Below are 21,695 nucleotides of genomic sequence, written 5' to 3' on the forward strand. Positions count from 1 at the left end.
GTTACCAGATGCTTGGTGTGAAAACAGGTTAAAGTAGAACATCAACGCCCTTCAGGACTGTTGCAAAGGGTTATAATGCCATTTGGGTGATTGTAGATAGATTGACTAAATCTGCTCATTTCATTCCAATTACAAACAAGATCTCCTCTGATCAGCTGAGCCAATTATATGTCAAAGAAATAGTAAGATTACATGGAGTACCTAGTAGTATTGTCTCAGACAGGGATGTGAAATTTATGTCAATATTCTAGAGTAGCATGCAGAAGGCATTGGGTACTAGGCTTAATTTTAGCACAGCTTATCATCCTTAGACGGATGGACAGATAGAAAGAATGAATCAAATATTGGAGGATATGTTACGGGCTTGTTGTATGGATCACAAGTTGAATTGGTGTGACATTCTCCCTCTAGTTGAATTCTCTTATAACAATAGTTATCAAGCAATCATTAAAATGGCACCATATGAAGCCTTGTATGGAAGGAAATGTAGGTCACCGTTGTATTAAGATGAATTGGGAGAAAAAGATGCATTAGCTCAAGCTCTCAGTCCCGAAATGATACAAAAGATGATAGAAGATTTAAAGCTGATATGAGAGAGAATGAAACAAGCACAAGCTAGACAGAAGGGTTATGTAGATCCAAAGAGGAAGATTATAGAATTTCAAGCGGGAGATAAGGTATTTGTAAAAATCACTCCTTATAAGAAAGTGATGAGATTTGGAAGGAAAGGAAAGCTTGCTCCTAAATACATCGGTCCATTTGAAGTGTTAGACAAAGTTGGCAAGATGGCGTATAGACTTGCATTACCAGTTAGTATGGATCGGATACATAATGTGTTCCATGTTCCCTTGTTGCGAAAGTATATTCATGATCCTTCTCACATACTTCAAGCAGAAGAAGTGGAGCTAAAAGTGTTAGGAAGCGATCCATTTACGCAGCGGAAAACAAAAAATAATAATAACAAGGATCGTTCCATAGAACAAAGATCAGGGTACAAATTTACAGTTTACGTCAAAAAGAATCTGCAGAAATTAATTTAGAGCTTTAAGAAATCATACGCACGTTTGGAGGCTCTTCCAACTTTGTCTTTGAACATATTTTGCTACCAATCCAAGTGTAGGATCGAACCGATGCTGTCCACACGAAAATAATCGCAAGGAACTAAAAAGGGATTTGCTAGATTCTCTTTAGCCTTAAGAACAAAGAAGAAAAATCAAAGGAAAACTTTGATTCTTTGCAAAAGCAAAAACCTGGTGTGAGAGTGAGAAAAAGGGGCTGTGGGTTTTCTCTCAAATGAAATATTGAATAATGAAAAATCTGTCTAATTTTTCAATTAACACTTTTCTTTTATAGTGATATTTTAATTGCCCTATTCTCATATGGAATAGGCTTGGGCTCAACCCAAACACCCCCTTGTTTAAAACACTCCCAATTAGATATTTATTTAATTCATCATTATCTCAATTAAAATCAATTAATTGTATTTAATATATATATATATATATATATATATATATATATATAAGATATATATTTAATATATATATTAACATTTAACAATAATGATAATTTATTTAAATATATGCGAACGCATATTTTAAACGTAATTTCACTTATTTAATTTTTCTAATAAATTAAATAAAGGCTACGACCTTAGCAAATTTAATTGCACTATGAAATTACCAAAATACCCTTTCGCCCAAAAAGACGAAAACACCCTTCTAACTTCCTGGCTTTTAAATTATCTTCTATGTGTGTGACCCATAGGCTTCTCATCATACCGGTAGTGTATAGTATCGTGATTAACACCAATTAATCGTCTCACTATACACAGACCAAAATTGGCCCCTAGCAAGGCATAATGGCCGCCCGATAGATTCGGATTCAGCAAAGTAGCTACCTGTCAACGATATGGTTACCGTACAATTCGATCCTTTCATCATCCGTTATCTCGATGAGACAAAGGCATAGAAATAGTGTCAACCTTCGCTTACTCTCGATATGATGTATTCAGTTACTGGACCAATGACCTGTATTATAATCTGGATAGAGCAACAACTCAATCCCACTATGGCCATAGTTTTAGTGTCATTGTCATTTACTGAATTGTGTCGTGAGATAACTTCTCCCGCACCCGGGAGTGATGAATCATCTGTCTATCTACCATAGTCTTAATACACTCCTTGATGCAGCTAATCACCACCGTATTGACAGCTTTGAAAATAACTGCGTTAGGCTAGTGTCAAACTACACCAATCGGTGCACAAGGTGCTCCGGTGATCTCAAGTCTAAGGATCACATGCACCACCATTTGTTAGAGGATTTGTTCCATAGACACTGGGGTTACCAACCATACGGAATCCTCTGGTGGGTCAGTCCAGTGAACTTGCTGCGGTGTATTCACCTATAGCAAGCACCCATGTGTTGCACCAGGTTGTCACTAAACAACCTTGACAAATGAGATCAGTCACTGCTTTTCAACAAGGTTGTTCAATACTATAATAGCCTTACTGTATTATCTGCGCCCTTACTTCAGAATAACACTAGGGCTACGAATGTTTCTAGAATGGCCACCATATGTGCTCATAGGGTCCTCACTATCAAGATTTGAAACACTTGATACCCTCGTCACGGTTCTACCATTCTAAGGACGTATATCAATACATATTGCAATAATAATGATTTATGCGATACAGAATAAAATGCCTTTTATTATTGATTAATGAACATTATTATCAAGAGTCAATCCTACAATAATTGATTGGCTCTAGGGCACCTACTCCAACAAAAAGATGACCTAATTTATGAAGAATGTCCAGTTTAGATTCTGGATAGAAAAATTAAGGAACTTCGAAACAAGAATGTACCGCTTGTTAAAGTATCGTGGAGGAATCATAATGTTGAAGAAGCAACATGTAAGGTCGAGTAAAACATGAAAGAAAAGTATCCAAATCTCTTCAATTAAATTTTGAGGAAAAAATTCTTATAAGGAGGGGAGGATTGTAAACCACCGCGTCAATGTTCCGATGCTATAAGGTATGTAATTCTACCCTTAAAAGGATTTTTATCAATAAAAGGGTAAAATGGTCATTTTGCATGCATTATGAGAGGTGAATGTTGTAAAGTGTTAGGAATTGTGATACTGATAAGAAATATGGTTAAAAGGTCATGAAGGAGGTTAGTAGGGTTAAACGGCATAAACGGTTCCCAAGGGGTATAATGGTCTTTTCACAATAATTTATAGGAATCAAGTATCCATAAAAGTGTATTATGGGTAAATTAGTTTATTATCTTATGGAATTACTTGGTCCCCAAGTAGAAATGAGAAGTCAAATTGCATTAAAGGAGTGTAATAACTATGTTGTAGTAAAAATGACCAAAATGCCCTTATATGCAAAATTTATTCCAAATGACCCATATATCTAACTTTTGATGGCCAATCCCATTTGGGATTAAAAAAATGAAATGTTTATAAGATCTTTCTTGGTTAAGTCAGCCAACACTCTTAGAACACCAAACTCTCTTCTTCAAGTCTTATTTTCCTCCATTAAAGGTTTTAATTCAAGCTCTCTCTCTCAAAATTTTCATAGGATTTTAAGTTGAATTTCAAAGGAGATCACCATCCACACTTAAAGAACTTCAATTTCAGGGTTTAAGGTGAGTTTTAAAACCCTAGTTTGTTGTGATTTTTACTTAAAAGAGAAATTCATAAGTGATTATATGTGTAAGGCAGAAAGGGTGAACCTTTGGAGCTAAGGAGGAGTGTCTTTGTGCTTTGAATACTAAGGTAAGGAAAAAAAATATCCCTTATAACTACAATTGATAACACCTAGGGTTCAAGTTGGAGCCATTGTCCAAGTTGTTCCCGCGGCTGTTACGTGACAGCGGGATGTTTGGGCACTTCGATGATCAAGTACTAATCGAAAAGTGATCACTTAAGCGCTTTACCGTCCCAATAAATGAGTCAAGGTAAAATATAAAACTAACTTACATAATACAATTGTTCTATAAGTTTATTCTAATGCTAATGTCTTCTTCCTATTGTAGTGCTGAATGTGGGGCATATGCCCTNACCTATAAAATTCTCGTACTATTTTTTTGCCGTACCCGTATTTATTAACCAGGCTAATGACTACTCATTATTAGTAGTCATGAGAATTTGAACTCAGAATTACTTGAGTAGTACATCCAAGAGTTCCAAGCAAACTGCTAAACTACCTAGAGATAGTTTAGCAGTACCAATCTAGATAAGAATAGTTTTACAGGACCTCATATAGAACCAAACCCAAATGAAAGTCAATACCGAAACCTAGTTCTTCACATTAATTTATGACGTTAATAAGGATTATGTTTCCTATATCCAATTCACTGCTTCATAACAATGCCTATCAATATTAAATATTTTACATTTGTTTTTTTGAATCTTTTAATATAAAAACGTGCCGGTGAAATTGTATCTCCCCTTTGTTAAATTAATAGATTCAAATTTACGTGTTTGTTTCTGTCTACTTTTCAAAGAATTAACAATGGTGGGAAGGGAAGGGGTCATCAAATTCTTGGCATGTGACAAAATTGATTCAATGTCTTGCTAGCTGTTGATGATCAGGAAGGTTTGAAGGGATCAATTCTCAGTTGCGTGTAGCATTTTATTAGTTTATAAAATCTTGTTACTAATTCTCTGCTCAGGCCACCATTAATGTACCTTTCATTTGACCTCCAAGGAGAAGAAATTTAAGAAACAAGTAAATGAGAACCAAAATTATCCTTTTTACATCCAGCTGATATGTGTTGACAAACAAGTAATTTAGTGGCATCATTGTTATGACTTATTTTACGTACATATACATAGTCAAAGTGAGGCTTACGTCCATTCATTTAATTTCAACACATTATATTAATACATGCAACAAATAAACATATATATCACATTATTAAAGGGATGTATTTGTCTAATTACGACACACCATTTATTAATTATGATATATGTATATATATATAGATTGTGATAGTATACATCGTAATTGAGCAAATACATACATTCAAACGTAATATGATAGGAAAGTTTATCCGTCTAACTATAATATTCATGGCGGAAATAGAGCCACCGAAGGTTGTACACCGAATGACGTGACAAAATCTTGATCGTTAATTAATATTAACTGGTAATGAATCAACGGTCGAGATTTTGTCACGTCATTTAGTGTACAGATTCGATACGCAACCTTCGGTAACTGTAGTATTACTCATTCGTGGCATACCCATGTCATAATTGAATGGACACACACTTGTATATATATATCGATTGTGACTGGACAAACGTGTATGTGTTCGTAATCAGTAAAAACTTCATCATGAAACATAATTCAATTATAATTTTTCAAATTAAAAAAAAAAAAAAACATAGGTGATGAGTGTATGTACGGGTACACCCGCCTAACTCCGTAACAATTTGCACATTATATTAAGGGAGAGCGACATGTTCCCACCAAGGTTTGGCGAAACAATACTTGTCCACCCATTAAGTTTTAAAATAACACTTTTTCACCCTTTGTCAGGTTCTGTTAGTGTTTTCTTTTAATATTTGACTGAAAAGACAAAAAACATTTAAATAGTTTATTATAAATTAAAATTTAGTTAAGTTAAAATCTTTACTCGATTATTTATTAGTTCAAGTGTAAAGATGTATTTTTCCTTTTATTTATTTAATTAATTAGAAATATTAATTTTCTATGTTAATTAGTAAAAATGAAAAATATTATAAATTTAGTAGATTATTGAATAATAGTGATGAGATATTGATGACATTATAAATAAATATTTAGGTCATTTAATTTTAAACAATTTCATAGCATTACTCTTAATTTTTTAGGTGAGATTAACTATTTTTTTTTTTTTTTTTGGCTTTTTAATATTTGACTTTTTGGCTAATTAAAAAATTATAAAGTCAAATATTTAAGGGTATTCTCGTCTTTTTAATAAAATATTAACGAAAAACATAACAAAATCTAACAAAATGTGAAAAAGTGTCATTTTGAAATTTGAAGGGTGGGAAGTGTCGTTTGGCAAAACCTTGGATGGGAACATGTCGTTCTCCCTTATATTAATACTCATAACATGCGCATATACCATGATTGGAAGGCTGCATTCTATTACAATGAACCAAGATATAGCACTCGTGATATTATACACACCTTAATTGAGCAAATACATACATTCAAACTTAATATGATAGGAAGGTTTCCCCGTCTAACTACAATATTCATGATAGTCCCGAATGATTACTTGAGTACGCGTAAACTTGTTCAGATATCCCCAATAATAATAATAATAATAATAATAATAATAATAATAATAATAATAAAATCCATACATATAATGATTGGTGAATGACATAATTATTAGCTAAGATCAAGGCAATTTATCTACAAGTGAGTAATCTCCAAAACCATCATTATAAAAGTTAAAAGCAGGTTGACGTTTTATTAAAACATTATTGATATGTCACATTCTATACCAATTTATGAAATTGTAATAGAATTTCCATAAATTTAAATTCTATATAACAATCACTACTTTCTTAAAGTTAAGGGGATATCCACAAGTTCAACCCAATTTTGATCCATTCTCAGACCAATTGTAGGTGAAATTAAATTTTTATTAGTCTGATAATGTGCTTTCCCTTGAGTTATGATTATAAAAATAACCCATATTTTTTATTCAATTACAAATAAAGTCTTATATATAATAATGTTGTCACAAGACCTGGTCCAGGTCTAAATAGGTGTTGTATATTATTTGATTAAGCTATTATTATGAGAAAATAAAAAGCACGAAAAACTTCCAGTCAAATATATATTTAATGGAGATATTAGTTCGGATTAATTGGGGTGAAGAGAAGAAATGTGATGTGAAATTAGAAGCTTCTGTTTGGTTGATTGGAATCTACCTTTAAAAATAAATAAAACCCGTTCCATTCATGTATTAAATGTTAATTTACTATTCTACCCTAATAAGCCATCCCTTACCGACTTCATTTGTTTGAATTCATTCTTGCTAATTTTTTATAAATAGTATATAGTAATTTATTGAATATTTCTTCATTTTTATTAATTCATTAAACATTCTTATTTATGAAATAAATAAATATAACAAGAAATGGAACCCATTCCATTCATGGATTAATTTATAATTTTTGTTAATATATTCATTATGTTTGTTAAATCCTTCCTAAATATTTAATTTTGTTTTTTTCAATTTGTGCTGTGGTTGGTTTCTCAAACTGGTTTTTGCCGCTGTTTCCAGGCTGGTGGTGTTTTTTTTTAGGCATGGCAATGGGGCGGGGCTAGGCGAGGATCTCATTCACCATAACATCCCCACCCTCAAAATCATTCCCCACCCGCCCATCCCCGTTACGGGAATTTCAGGAATTTCCCTTCCCCGCCTCAAAGGGGAATGTGGGAGCCCATCCCCGCCCGTTAAGTTTATATAAACATAAATTAATTTAAGCATTACCAAACACAATAGTTATCTCGTTCACATGACAAACACTAAATTAATCGTGTAACATAATTAATTATACATAAATATGGGTGGGGGTTTGTTCTTGTTCAATTGTTTAGGGTGAGGGAAATAGGAAAATATGGGTTTATATAGGTAGGATAATTGTATAATTAGGTGAAATATAGGGATATTAGTGAAAAGTAAATATATATATACATTTTTTTAATTTTATATTTATAACGGGGCGGCCCAAGGGAAAGGCATCACCCACCCGCGGACGGGGATTAAAAACACCCCCCACCCCCGCCCTATCCCGGAAAAAACGGGGCTTCCCGCCCCATATGGGGCAGGGCGGGATGGATCCCCGAAATCCAGGGGAACATTGTCAGCCTAATTTTTTTGGTGTCTTGTGTTGTGCCTGCTGGTGTTGCTTAGCCATCTTGGCCCTTGTTTGGCTGTTTAAAGGGTGTTGATGCGTGTGTAAGAGTGTACATTCTCGCTCCCTTGATTTAGAATCGTGCTTTTTTCAGGTTCATCCCGTTTAAGTGTATAATTCTTTATTTTTATATGATTATCAGTTACCCAACAAAAAAAACAAAAAAATTAAATTTTTTCATAAATAAATAAAAAGAAATTCCATAACGGGCGTGGGTTTGATGAAAGTAAATCCTGCAATCACGCCAACAAACAAAAGCTATTTTGTTGATTTGAATATAATTTGTAAGTGCACAAGCATGTGAACACCATCATGCATGTTTGACATGATGGGTTCCAGGTGTTCACTTCTTCCCACACCAAACTTTTTACATTTTGTCAAACCTTTTCCATCCATCCCATCGCACTAACAATAACATTTAATTCTCCGGGTTTTGGGCTTACTTCAGTTTAAGTACTCTCTATTTTTTTATTTTTATTTCAATCAAATAACATGGTCACGTTCTTTTTTTCTTAATATTACTATTTTTTAATTAATTACCAACTAAAGTTTTGAATTTAGCCAACAGGTGACAGCCATGTTGAAAGTCAATCTGAGATGTGTAAAGCCTGCCTAGGCCACCTTCCAAGTTCATGAACAATCTTCCAAAACCATTTAACAAAACCTGAATTAATAAATCTTGAAGCGTTAGGCAGTCAGTTTGGGTGTGCCAAATGTTATGGTTATTATTTTTAATTAAAGACCGTGTGCATTTAGAAAGTATTGTATGGTTTCATATTGTAACTAACCGTTTTAATTACTTATTTTACATTTACCATTTTTCGCTCTATTAGGTGGATGGTCATTCTTATAATATTATCATCACCAACTTTTATTGTCCTAATAATGCCCTATCAAAATATGTAATTTCAAGACTATCCCTTATTTAAGCCATAATCTTGACATTAATCTGAATGAAGAAATATTCACATTCAAAGTCTTAAATGGATAAATTTAAAATTTAATAGGAGAATATTAATAAATAATGAAAGCATTTTAATGAGATATGGTTATATAATAATTCCTTTAGTAAAGAGAAGGAATCCTAGAAGAGATCAGGTATATCTATAATATTCCTAATCAGTAATTAATTAATTAAAATTTAATTCAAAATAATTTGTTGTTCTGTAGTGGGAACGACCATTTACAGCTCCTTATTATTGGTGCCGCGTGAAGTCAGAAATTCCCAATACGGCTATTCTTATGAGCCACTCTACTCTGCACCGAATCTACATTCCAACAAAACAATTACCCTCTTCACCCTTCATCATAACCGTTGACCAGATCATCATCATAACATAAGTATGATAAACTTTGATTATTTGCTTCATCTATAGGTTACAAACTAAATCATTTTTATATGTCAATAATATATTTTAATTCTCATATAATAAAAATATAAAGCAAATCATATGATCCATTTTAAAATATATTTTAACCTGAAAATTAGGTTATAACACATGCTTTATGAAAACGAAATCCAAATTCAATATTTGTATATATAATATATGAATTATTTATAATAATTTAATACTTAAATAAACATTTAAACATTCCTTTCTACTGGACAAGATATCAAGTGTTAAGTTTCATAATTTTTTTTTTTTAATTATCTCAATACTGAAATTAATATTTCAATTAAGGGTTTAAATCTAATTTTTCCACTTGAAAAAAAAAAAAAAAATTATGTCTCTTATGACCATTATCCAGTTGTAGAAAAACATCAGCGACTTACTACAGCAGATCAAAACCCAACACCGCGTAAACTACGGCACTTGAACTGGACTCTTCAAATTCCTAAAAAGACCCTATAATACCCAAAATTTTCGCTTCTTCCTAGTTCATACTTTGATATGCTATACTAGGCCGGCCTCTCTTCAGAGTTCTCTCATTTCAAATTTCCTTACAGCAGAGGACAAATCAAACTTTCATCTTTGGCATTCACTTTCCGTCTCTCTCTGCACTTGCCAAAACAAATTCAATCCAACTAGCTGTAAATGCATTCATTTATCTTCTTTACTTTTACAAAGAAGTTGCCAAAACAACCATTGAAGCTCGTATAGAGCAACAATTTTTTGGCCTTTTTTGAGAGCCCTTTCGCTTTTTATTGGTTCTTCCATTGTTGAATAATATTATTCTTTTAAGGGTAAAAAATTGTAGTGGTTAAGGGTTGAGACTTGAGATTAATTGAGAGTCGGACTTGGTCGTTTTGGGTTAGTGATTTGTCTAAATTCTAATTGGTACGTTTTTGTATTTTCTTCATCTTTTTATTAATGGGTTTATCGTTTTAGCTTCCAAGAAACAGTCTTCTCAGTTTGAGAGAGTCAGAGTTGTTTCTTTTTATCTCTGTTTTTTTCTGAAAGATAAAGTCTTTGTCTTTTCAGTTTACTTAAACTTCCAAGTTTCCATATTTTTTATGGCTGAAGAGAGACGAAGACAAGCAATGGCGAGAAGAACGCACAACACACACCTCAGTGCTCCATAGACGATCTCGATTCTGAAACTGAAATCAGCAACTCGGAATATGCTACTTACCAAGTTCACATACCGCCAACGCCAGATAACCAGCCGTTATCCTTGGAGTTATCGCCACAAAAATTCAATAATGATTCAGAAAGAAGAGAAGACCAATATATGTCTAGTTCTTTGTTTACTGGTGGTCATAATCGTGCTACACGCGCCCTTTCGAAGGAAAAAGTAATTGAAAGTGAAACCAGCTTTAAAGGGTCCTTTTGTGCTCTACCTGGATGCAATGCAAGGACCATGATTGATTCACAGGGTATAGAAATAGTCCCGTGTGAATGTGATTTCAAGATTTGTAAGGATTGTTATAGGGATGCTTTGAGTAATGGTGATGGGATTTGTCCTGGATGTAAAGAGGCTTATGTTGAGCCGGATTTGTCTGGGATGGCAGTTGATGACCATAAGACGGAGGCTTTCAATTTGGAAAGGAGTTTACCGGTGGTGAAATCCACCGAGTCTCGGTTGGTGAGGAGCCAGAGTACAAATGAGTTTGATTATAGTGATTTTTTGTATGAAACTAAGAGGAGTTATGGGTATGGAAACGCTGTGTGGCCCAAGGGTGATGTAAATGGAGATGGTGATGGAGTTGGTGACAATACAAAAGTTTTCAATGATAAGCAATGGAAGCCACTTTCGCGCAAATGGAATGTATCAGCTGCAGTTCTAAGTCCATATCGGTATGATAATAGTTTGTGCTTTCTCCCTTCTGTTCGGCTATGCTAATCTTTTCCTTTCATCTTCTATATATATCCTTTGGATGATGTTTTATTGATGGAGAGATCTTGATGCTTTATTTAAAATTTCTAGATTGTTTTGATCATATATTATATTTTCAAGTTGGTAATTTTTTTTTTCTGATATAAATATATTTTTGTCTCTTGATACTGATTTGTGTCATTCAACTATGTTAATTACTTCATTTTATAAGTTACGGATAGAACTTAGGTTTACAGCGTGAGAATTCTTTAAGTGTAAGTTCTGTTCTACTTGCATTTTAATGTGATTCGATGATTACCTCAAATATAAATATATGCAAATTTGCTTCTTTTGCGTTACTTTATATTTTTTCCTTCGTTTTCTGCCATAGCATTTAATTGAACCACTTAAGCGAGCTAGTTTCCCTCCTCTTTTTGTATCTATGTTTATCTAAGTTAAATAAGATGTATGTTTGAAGTACTCATGTTAATTATATTGAACATGTTCTTTCAGGATCTTAATCCTTGTTCGGATGGTGGCTCTTGGATTCTTTATGGAATGGAGAATCACCAATCCCAATGAAGATGCAATCTGGCTATGGGGCATGTCTGTGGTTTGTGAAATCTGGTTTGCCTTCTCTTGGCTACTTGACCAGCTTCCTAAGCTCTGTCCCATTAATCGGACGGCTGACCTCGCTGTTTTGAAAGACAAGTTTGAAACAGCCAGTCCTAGTAACCCAGCGGGAAAATCTGATCTTCCTGGTGTAGATGTCTTTGTTTCTACTGCTGATCCAGAAAAAGAACCACCTCTTGTCACTGCAAACACCATTCTGTCAATTTTGGCTTCTGATTATCCTGTTGAGAAGCTCGCGTGTTATGTCTCTGATGATGGAGGTGCCCTTCTTACCTTTGAGGCTATGGCAGAGGCTGCTAGTTTTGCCAACCTTTGGGTTCCTTTTTGTCGGAAACATGATATTGAGCCAAGAAACCCTGAATCCTATTTTAATATGAAGAGAGATCCTTATAAGAATAAAGTACGCCATGATTTTGTTAGAGATCGCAGGCGTGTGAAACGCGAGTACGATGAATTCAAGGTTCGGATTAATGGCCTTTCTGATTCAATCCGGCGACGTTCGGATGCCTTCAATACTAGGAATGAGCTTAAGGCTTTGAAGAAGTGGAGGGAGAACGATAGCGATGAAACCATTGAAAGTTTGAAGATTCCAAAAGCTACTTGGATGACTGATGAAACCCATTGGCCTGGCACATGGACAATTCCTGCTCCAGAGCACTCCAGGGGTGATCATGCCAGTATTATACAGGTGATTATTTTTTCTACAATGTCTAAGCTGTTAACTTGTAAATGGATAAAATTAGGATCTCAATTCAATCTCTTTTTTCCCCTTTATCACTTAGGTCGAGTGTTGTTATAGGGGAAACTATATTTTTCTAAAATATTTAACAATTTTTTTTATTAAAGGACTATGTGAACTCCTTAGATATGATAACTGGATTGATAACTGATAATGTATTGATTAAAGCTGATCTTTATCGTACTGCAGGTGATGTTGGATCCTCCCAATGATGAACCATTAGCAGGTTCTGCTGGTGATGGAAATTCCATGGATCTAAGTGAAGTAGACGTTCGCCTTCCCATGTTGGTTTATGTTTCTCGTGAAAAACGACCTGGTTATGATCACAACAAAAAGGCTGGGGCTATGAATGCCCTGGTTCGATCCTCAGCCATAATGTCCAATGGCCCCTTCATTCTTAATCTTGACTGTGACCACTATGTTTTCAATTCCCGAGCTTTAAGAGAAGGAATGTGCTACATGATGGACAGTGGTGGTGAACGCCTTTGTTATGTCCAGTTTCCTCAAAGATTTGAAGGAATAGATCCATCTGATCGCTATGCCAATCATAACACTGTTTTCTTCGATATCAACATGCGAGCTCTTGATGGAATTCAGGGTCCTGTATATGTTGGAACAGGATGCCTCTTTCGAAGGACTGCCATCTATGGCTTTGACCCCCCTCTGTCGGTAGAAAAGAGTGATTGCTGTGGTTGCTGCTTTCCCCGTCGCAGGAAGGTTGCAACTACTCCTGCCAGTGAAGTTTCTTCAGAAGACAGCCGGTCACTTGGAATGGGGACATATGATGATGAAGAAATGAATATTGCTCTTATTCCAAAGAGATTTGGAAACTCTAGTATGCTTGTTGATTCTATCCGAGTGGCAGCATTTCAAGGCCAGCCCCTTGCTGATCATCCATCTATTAAGAATGGACGTCCACCTGGTGCCCTTACCATGCCTCGGGAGCCTCTAGTTCCAGCAACCGTTGGAGAGGCAATCAGTGTCATTTCTTGCTGGTATGAAGATAAGACTGAATGGGGACATGAAGTTGGGTGGATTTATGGATCTGTGACGGAGGATGTTGTCACAGGGTATAGGATGCATGAACGGGGATGGAAATCTGTCTATTGCGTGACCAAGAGGGATGCTTTCAGAGGGACTGCTCCTATAAATCTAACTGATCGACTTCATCAGGTTCTGAGGTGGGCCACTGGCTCTGTTGAGATATTCTTCTCCCGCAACAATGCCATTTTGGCTGGCCCCAAGTTAAAGCTTCTGCAAAGGATTGCCTACCTCAATGTTGGAATCTATCCTTTCACCTCCATTTTCCTCATTGTTTATTGCTTCCTTCCTGCACTTTCCTTATTTTCCGGTCAGTTCATAGTCCAGTCTCTCAATGTAACCTTCCTCGTGTACCTATTGATCATCACCTTGACCCTTTGTGCCCTTGCTGTGCTTGAGATCAAGTGGTCTGGCATTGAACTAGAAGAATGGTGGAGGAATGAGCAGTTCTGGTTAATTGGAGGCACAAGTGCCCATCTTGCTGCAGTACTCCAGGGACTACTGAAGGTGCTTGCAGGGATTGAGATATCATTCACTCTAACATCAAAATCTGCTGGGGATGATGCAGACGATGATTTTCTTGATCTCTACATCTTCAAGTGGACATCCCTGATGATACCGCCACTCACAATCATAATGGTTAACTTGATTGCAATAGCAGTTGCATCTGTGCGCACAATATACAGTACCAGTCCCCAGTGGAGCAACTTGCTAGGAGGTGTGTTCTTTAGCTTCTGGGTTCTAGCTCATCTCTATCCCTTTGCAAAGGGACTAATGGGAAGACGGGGAAGAACACCGACTGTTGTATATGTCTGGTCAGGACTTATTGCAATCTCTATATCTCTACTTTGGGTGGCCATTAAACCCCCAGCAGCGAATACAGACATAGGAGGATCATTCCAGTTCCCTTGAGTTCCAAGTGTAGAATAGGTATATTGTTTCGACATTTGGGCTTCGCCATTGTTTATTATAGGGAGAGATTATGTACATTGTTACATCCATTCTTTTTTTAAACACATTTGGCCTTAGAAATTGAATAATAACAGATTTATTCTACCCTTTTGTTGGTTCTTTACATTGACAATGAGGCTTTGTGGCAGGAGAGTTTCTTGTTAGAAATCTTGAGATATACATTTCGTTTTAAAGTGTTTTGACAAGAAAAACTATATATTCATGTAGTGTAATGAATTTAATAGAAATATAAATCATTCTCTTTATAAAAGACAAATTAATTCCACTGATTATATATTTATATCAACCTCCCTCAGAGAATTCTTATAACTTTTCTAGATAGTTTTCCTGAAAAGACAGATCAATTCCGAAAAACGTATATAAAGTTCAGCTGAGAACAACAAAACAAATCGGTTCTATGGTGTAGTGGTTAGCACTCTGGACTTTGAATCCAGCGACCTGGGTTCGACTCCCGGTAGGACCTTTTTTATTTTATTTTTTTTCTTAGAATTTAATTTTGCTGTTTGATAATTGATATTAAAATATTGATTAGTAACAAAATATATATCATAATGTATTGAAATAAGACATGAATTTATTTCATAATGCGGAATTTTTTTTTTCTTGAACATACAAATTAAAGAGTTAGATTAAATATCAAATCAAGTCATAGTCACAATATTAATTGGACTTAAGATAAGCACAACACTCATAATTGGTCTTTCTTCTGGTCCACTTCAAAATTGTATAACACGCAATTACAACTTCTCTTGTTTCTATATTACCTACAATCGCATCATTTTAATGGTATAGTTTTCAAGTTTAATCAAATTAATTGATGTGACATTATCAATTAATTAATTTTAAAGTATAGTTTAACATGATTGATTATGACTGATTAATCCTCTACAACCAATGGGCTAGTTTCCGTTGTTTGTTGCAAATGGATTTTGTCAATGATAATATACTGTTTAATAAAATATTAGAATGAAAAATTTAATTAGTTTTAAGTTAATACATTTAAATAAAGGGAGAAACAAAACACAAGGTAGTTAAGGCTGACCTAGTCAACTACTATTTAAAATATTTGAAAAATTAAATAAATAAATGATGGTTTAATTGAAATCTCTCGATATACATGAATGAAATCTAATTCTTTTAAAAATAAATAAATAATCATCTATTTACTTTTGATAAATTTAAACCGTCTGTTTATACTAAAAAAATATATATAATAACTATAATTAAGTATTTTCAAGATTATTGAAATAATTAGTTATAACTAGACATATTTGTTTCCAAATAAACTAATCTATTTCTAGAAACTCACAAAAATAAGACTTTAAGGTTGAAAATATACTAAAAAGACAAAACACACTTAATTATTGTCAATTATAACAATTCCTTTCAAGCCAAAGAAAGATATTTTGTTTGAAAAATTAGTGTTTTAGACACATAACCTAGGATTATGTGTAGTGTGTAATAGATAATTATAATTATAATTGAAATTAAAATTAAAATTAATTTTTTTATAATAAATAAATAAAAGTGTAGTATTATTGGATATTTTTGGTTATGTATAAATCATTAAGAAAAAAATCTAACACCCACCTAATTAACATCATTTTCAAATGTCCATTTGTCCATTCTCAGACCATTCACATAATTGTCATAGAGTTTGGTAATTTATTGTCTTTGCTTATTACAAACCGTGAAACCGAAAATTTAAAAAAGAAAGAAAATAATATGAGAATCTCAATACAAACAAGTCCATCAAAATCCCACCAAACTTGGACCAATTCACTACTATATTTTATTATTTCTAACTTACATACACAACCAAGAACAAAACTATATAGGGGACCAATCGGCGAAAATAAAATAAAACCATATTATAATTTAATTAATTTACAAATAAAAAAAAATTACATATCCGGATCCTCGGATGTGCTTGTAACCATTGCGAATTCTGACCGATGGTCGCGTTTATGCTTTCGACTCTTTTGGCTACCTCCAAATTTCAATCTACCGGTGTTTTTAAAACGTCGTTGTTCTGAAGGAACAATCACACATTCAGGTAATGGTGTGGGATACCTTAGTATGTCGTAGCAATATGAATAGTACATGAAATGTTCTCGGAACCGGCGCATGGATCGTCTACTTTTTGGCAAGATCGCGGCGTACTCTTTGGCAGAAAGCTGAGTCTCAGTGTTGAGGCAATCTTTGAAAGGGAATTCCTCAATTGGGTCAACAGGGCAACCTTCGAGTACTAGTTCTTTAAATTCTGCAGTAAAGGGACCATATTTGTAGTTAACTTTGTTTCTTCCACCAGAAGTTGCCCAACTTGAGGCATCCCAAATTGTAGCATATAGAGACATCGGCTTTGATGGGAAGTCACTGCCCATCGCCGGAGTCCGAACAACTTCCCTTATCGGAACTTCATCGATATAAAATCTGATCATAATTCAAATTACAAAAAAAGAAAAAAAAAAAAAAACTGTTAAAAACCCATAAATAGTTTTAGATAAAATGAATGTATCGTTATTTTTGAAACTTAAAACCACTAACTTATAATAGATTAGAAGTATTCCCACCTGTGGTTGGTCCACCATTTATGTTTGATTTATTATATAATATAGTATTTAAAAAATTATTAATACGAAAATATTGAAAATAAAATAGACCAAATACAGGAAATTCGGAGAAAACTTTCCAAATTAAATTTAGGCAACTGGGTATTAGGCATTATTAATGGAAAATGGCCTAAAAAGCAGCCTAAACATAATCTTTTTGTATTTATTTTGCTTTTAGGTAATCTTTCATATCCACTAATTGAATTAACATCCCACCCGCAACCCCAAACTCTTCTTAATTTTCTCTCTTGTGTGGCCAAAAAACTCTATATTATAAAGTGTGTATAAAATCTTTTTTAATATTAAAACTATAGGTTATATAACTAATGTTGATATTAAATTAACGTACATGATATTGTTAGCCGTCCAAAGAATGCTATATCGATGATACTCCTTACTGGGATCAAACCAGAGCCGGTATCTTTCTTCTCTACCACGATGAGTGCTACCGTTACCGTAAAAATTAGTCTGAAATCTCCATGGCTTCCCGGCAACGTTACCCAGGAACTCAAAGTCTAATTCATCGTGCGTCTTCTCGAACACATCAGCATTTGATGTCTGCAATATTTTTTTTTTTTTTTTATTATGAAGAACAACGAACCATGAAAAAGGAAAACAAAAATAATATTGAAAGAAAGAAAGAAAAGAAATTAATAAACGAAACCCTTCTACTTACATAGAAGGCTACACATATACCGGCCGTATAGTACGACGGCAACTTGATCATGGCGCTGAAGAATCCGTGATTATACAGTCTTGATGATATGAAACCGGCCCCTGAAATATATAAGAAATTTATATTTATATCTATGTATATGATAGTATTAATTATATTTAAAACTTATAGTTTGTTTTTTTTTACCAGAGGCACGATTGAGGATGAGACGAGCGTTTCGGCCATCGGGAGAGCGAACGAGATTGCCTTCGCCGAAGAGATGAGAGTAACCTTCATCGAAAGAGATGGTGGAGACGTTGAAAGCCGATGAAGCTGTAAAGATAAAACTGAAGAAGCAACACAAATATACAGGAAGGAGAGACCACTTTGATGATGACCAATCCATTTTTTTTTTTTTTTTGGATTTAATTTATATATAATAAATATATCTCCTTCAGACTCTCCGTTGCTTTTTCTGAGACCGTGATTTATACACGAGAAGAAGAAGGGAATAGGGATGATGAGAATAGTATAATTTGGCTGCTGGTGTTTTGTATTTATGTGTGGACGATAATACCCTTCTTTCTATAATATTTACTCACTTTGCCACGGGCTGCAGTCAATGTTTTCGACAAAGACGCGGTTGCGTATGTGTCTTTTAGGATAATTTAGTGCTGACATGTAAATTACCACAATCATTCCAAAATTAAAAAAATAATAGTACCTATTTTTTATAATTAATAAATCAGTTTTAAATAAATTTATTTTATATAAATTTACGCCCATGTATGCGTATACGTTAAATTAATTGAAAAGGCAAATTTACTGTCAATATTATAATCGTGGTTTAAAAATATGTTAAATTTCGAGTTAGTAGGGGGAATTAATTTTATTTGAGTTTGAGAGTACATAAATTGAGAATCTTTATCTCTATAAATATTATAAAAATAATAAAATAATATTCTTAAATAAAGACAAAAAATACAACTAAGATGATGTGGACATGGATATTCATGTATATATTTTTAATTATCAATTAATTACAAGGTAAGCTTCCATTTAGATTTTGCTAGATACTCTTCAATCATACATTATAAAACAATTTAGTAGTAGTTAGTTAGTTACACTACTTAATTACAATTTTAATATTTATTCATATAATCCATCTAAATATTATTATATTTATAAGAATAATTTATTTATATAATCCATCTAAATATGTATTAATTAAGAGACGTAATTAGTTGTTCAACTAATAAATTTTAGTTATTATTATTATTATTGGGCTCAACGCTACATGTCAAATTATGAGTGTGCCATACATTGTTTTCAATAACATCATCATATTGTCCATCACATAATTTAGAGTAATAATTATTAACACTTAAAAAAGGAACTCTAGAAAAAAAGAAAAAAAAACAAAGTTTATAGTATAAAAAATATTTCATGAAATTTCAAGGATTTTTTAATTTATCTTCACAATTTTTTTAAAAAGAGAAAATGGATGATTATATATTAATCAATAATTATTTAATACGAATTTTTGGTTTAAATATTATTTAATAAGTTGACCAAACGCAAGTGGTTACAATAAAAAGTGTCAATTAATTATAATTATTGCTACTTTTTTATGGATAATATAATAAGGGTTGTTATGGTTAGGAATTAAAGAAATAAATAATTATGATGAAGTGGGTGTTTTAGTAAAATAAGTGGCACTTTGAGGGTATAATTGTCCAAGTGTGAAAGGAACAGAGAGAGAAGGCGTACCTCAAACGTTACGTAATTATAGATAGAATAGAAGGGCATTTTGGGAAATGAATACAAGTTTTAAAAACAGAGAAATCTTCTTCGGTTTGGAGGCTTGCAAGTTGCAGCCGAAAGACCGCGTCAGAGAAAAACGGCGGCGTTTTCAGCGTTGTCATGTCATAACCTCTTGTTTTCTTCTCTAATGTCTAATCTCCATATTTCTTCCTTTAATTACGTCCTTCTTGTCAGGTACAATATTAATTTTCTTAATTTTTTAATATTTATTATATCATAATTGAAATAATCGTTAATTCTGGTTAATTTATGGTATGACTAAGAAATAAAAGGCTGACGTGGAGTCGCGTGACGAAACGTAGTCTGCTCCCGTCAGAACGGTAAGCGTACGTCAGGCCTGTCAAATGCCCTGGTGTTCCCACGTGTCCGCTAGTCTGCTCCAAATCACGTGAAATCGGCTTGGAAAATGGGTAATGGGACGTAAAATCAGATTAGGTCTTGACAATCACATCAACCCAAGGATTTAGTGATGATTGTACACATTCAACTGGGTATAAGAAGAGGAAGACCCCTTCATTAAGGGGATTCGACAATTTTACATTTGTATTCTCTCTCTCTATACAAAGCATTGTATAGACTATTTAATCATTTATAAGTCAGTCCGCTTTAGCAACCTGACCCACCATATCAATACACATCAGTGGACGTAGGATATGCTACCTTAGCATCCGAACCACTTTAAAAACTCTCATAGCATTTATTCCGTATTCATAATCTGTATTCACGTGCGTTCTTTGCCCAATCAACGTTACGCAATTGTCGATTGGTTGGTGTCTAAATCACGCATCAACAATTTATTACGATCAATAATTTCTCACATTATGAGTATGTTATTAGAGCAAATATTATAACATCTCAGAGTTATTAGGTTTGTGTTTGCTCATAAGGTCCGGAATTAAGCTAAAACTCTAATTTTAAACTCGGTTCATAAAAGGAAGTAAGAGATTTTTAAATTATTACACATAGAAGTATATTAATTTAAACATAAACAAACTAAAGCGTGAAAGTTAAATCAACCCTTTAATAAATCTTGAGTTCGAGTCTCTCTTCGATTATTAATAGGGGTGATTGCTGGAGTTCTTAAGTCGAAGATAAGTTGAGAGAAGATCAAAGTTTGAATTGATTTTCACACGAGTGGACACTCAAAGTATAATCCTGGCTGGTAGTATTCTGGTTCAATTTGGGAACATTTTTGATGAAAAAATGAGCAGTGGTTATACGCAAAGCTGATATTCATATTGATGATTCTTGAATATTGACCTACCTTAAGAAGGACTTGTGCAAAGTGTTTTATATAATAGTAATAAATGTCTGGGAATTTGATCCTCCTTTAAAAAAAATATTATGAGTTTGAACGCTTTTTAATTTGCAAGGTCAAGTACAGCTACTTGTCAGAGTAGTCATCAAGTAAAGGTTTGGTTTGGCATCAGCCATCATTCTTTTGCAAAAGGCTATAAAGAGATTAAGGGTATTATGGACATTTTCGAACAAGTTTTAAAATACACACACAAAAAAAAAAAAAAAAAGAATTAAATTCTGTTAGTTCAGATTAAATTTAACGGAAAATGATTTTAAAAAAAACATCAATACCCTTTAAAAAGTATTTAAAGAAAAAACATAAAAAATTCAGGTTATTATAAAAATTAAAAAAAAATAAAACTTTTAAATTTGAAAGATAAATTTGTTAAAAACTGAAAAAAATTAACAAATATATTATAATATTTTCAATCATTATAAATTAAAAAATATGATTTTATAGTTTTAAAACTATTTTTAAATTTATAAATACTTAACGAAGTATTCGGATTTGAATTACCTTTTTACCCTCCTTTAAAGTTAAATCTAACATTCTCTTTAAATTATTTGTCCTTCTTTTTGTTTGTTTTAAAACTTGTGTCCTTTCCATTGGTTTTCAAAAAGGTGTCCACAAATTGATAAAACCAAAGAAATTAGAGATACCCGACTTTTTTTTAACTTTTTTTAATCTATTAATTACCCATTAACATTTCTAATTCACCGCACTTT

The 21,695-nt window shown here is 33.3% G+C and overlaps 2 protein-coding genes and 1 non-coding gene across 3 annotated transcripts; 2 read left to right on the forward strand and 1 right to left on the reverse strand.

Annotated features, from left to right (window-relative positions):
* Positions 1 to 599: 599 nt before the first annotated feature.
* LOC116125274 (cellulose synthase-like protein D3) lies at positions 600 to 14,691 on the forward strand. The gene is made up of 4 exons (XM_031411017.1): positions 600 to 913; positions 10,402 to 11,175; positions 11,708 to 12,515; positions 12,756 to 14,691. The coding sequence occupies exons 1-4, from the start codon at positions 600 to 602 to the stop codon at positions 14,517 to 14,519; spliced, it is 3,660 nt and encodes a 1,219-aa protein (XP_031266877.1). The 3' UTR covers positions 14,520 to 14,691.
* Positions 14,692 to 14,970: 279 nt separating this feature from the next.
* Positions 14,971 to 15,042, forward strand: TRNAQ-UUG. The gene has a single exon. It is a non-coding gene; the product is annotated as a tRNA-Gln (tRNA).
* Positions 15,043 to 16,327: 1,285 nt separating this feature from the next.
* On the reverse strand, positions 16,328 to 18,339 carry LOC116125591 (probable xyloglucan endotransglucosylase/hydrolase protein 30). The gene is made up of 4 exons (XM_031411296.1): positions 18,054 to 18,339; positions 17,868 to 17,968; positions 17,541 to 17,749; positions 16,328 to 17,012 (listed from the first exon to the last, which is right to left on the reverse strand). The coding sequence occupies exons 1-4, from the start codon at positions 18,250 to 18,252 to the stop codon at positions 16,484 to 16,486; spliced, it is 1,038 nt and encodes a 345-aa protein (XP_031267156.1). The 5' UTR covers positions 18,253 to 18,339; the 3' UTR covers positions 16,328 to 16,483.
* Positions 18,340 to 21,695: the final 3,356 nt, after the last annotated feature.

This window comes from Pistacia vera, unplaced genomic scaffold (assembly GCF_008641045.1).
Source record: "Pistacia vera cultivar Batoury unplaced genomic scaffold, PisVer_v2 Contig104, whole genome shotgun sequence".
NCBI lineage: Eukaryota > Viridiplantae > Streptophyta > Magnoliopsida > Sapindales > Anacardiaceae > Pistacia > Pistacia vera.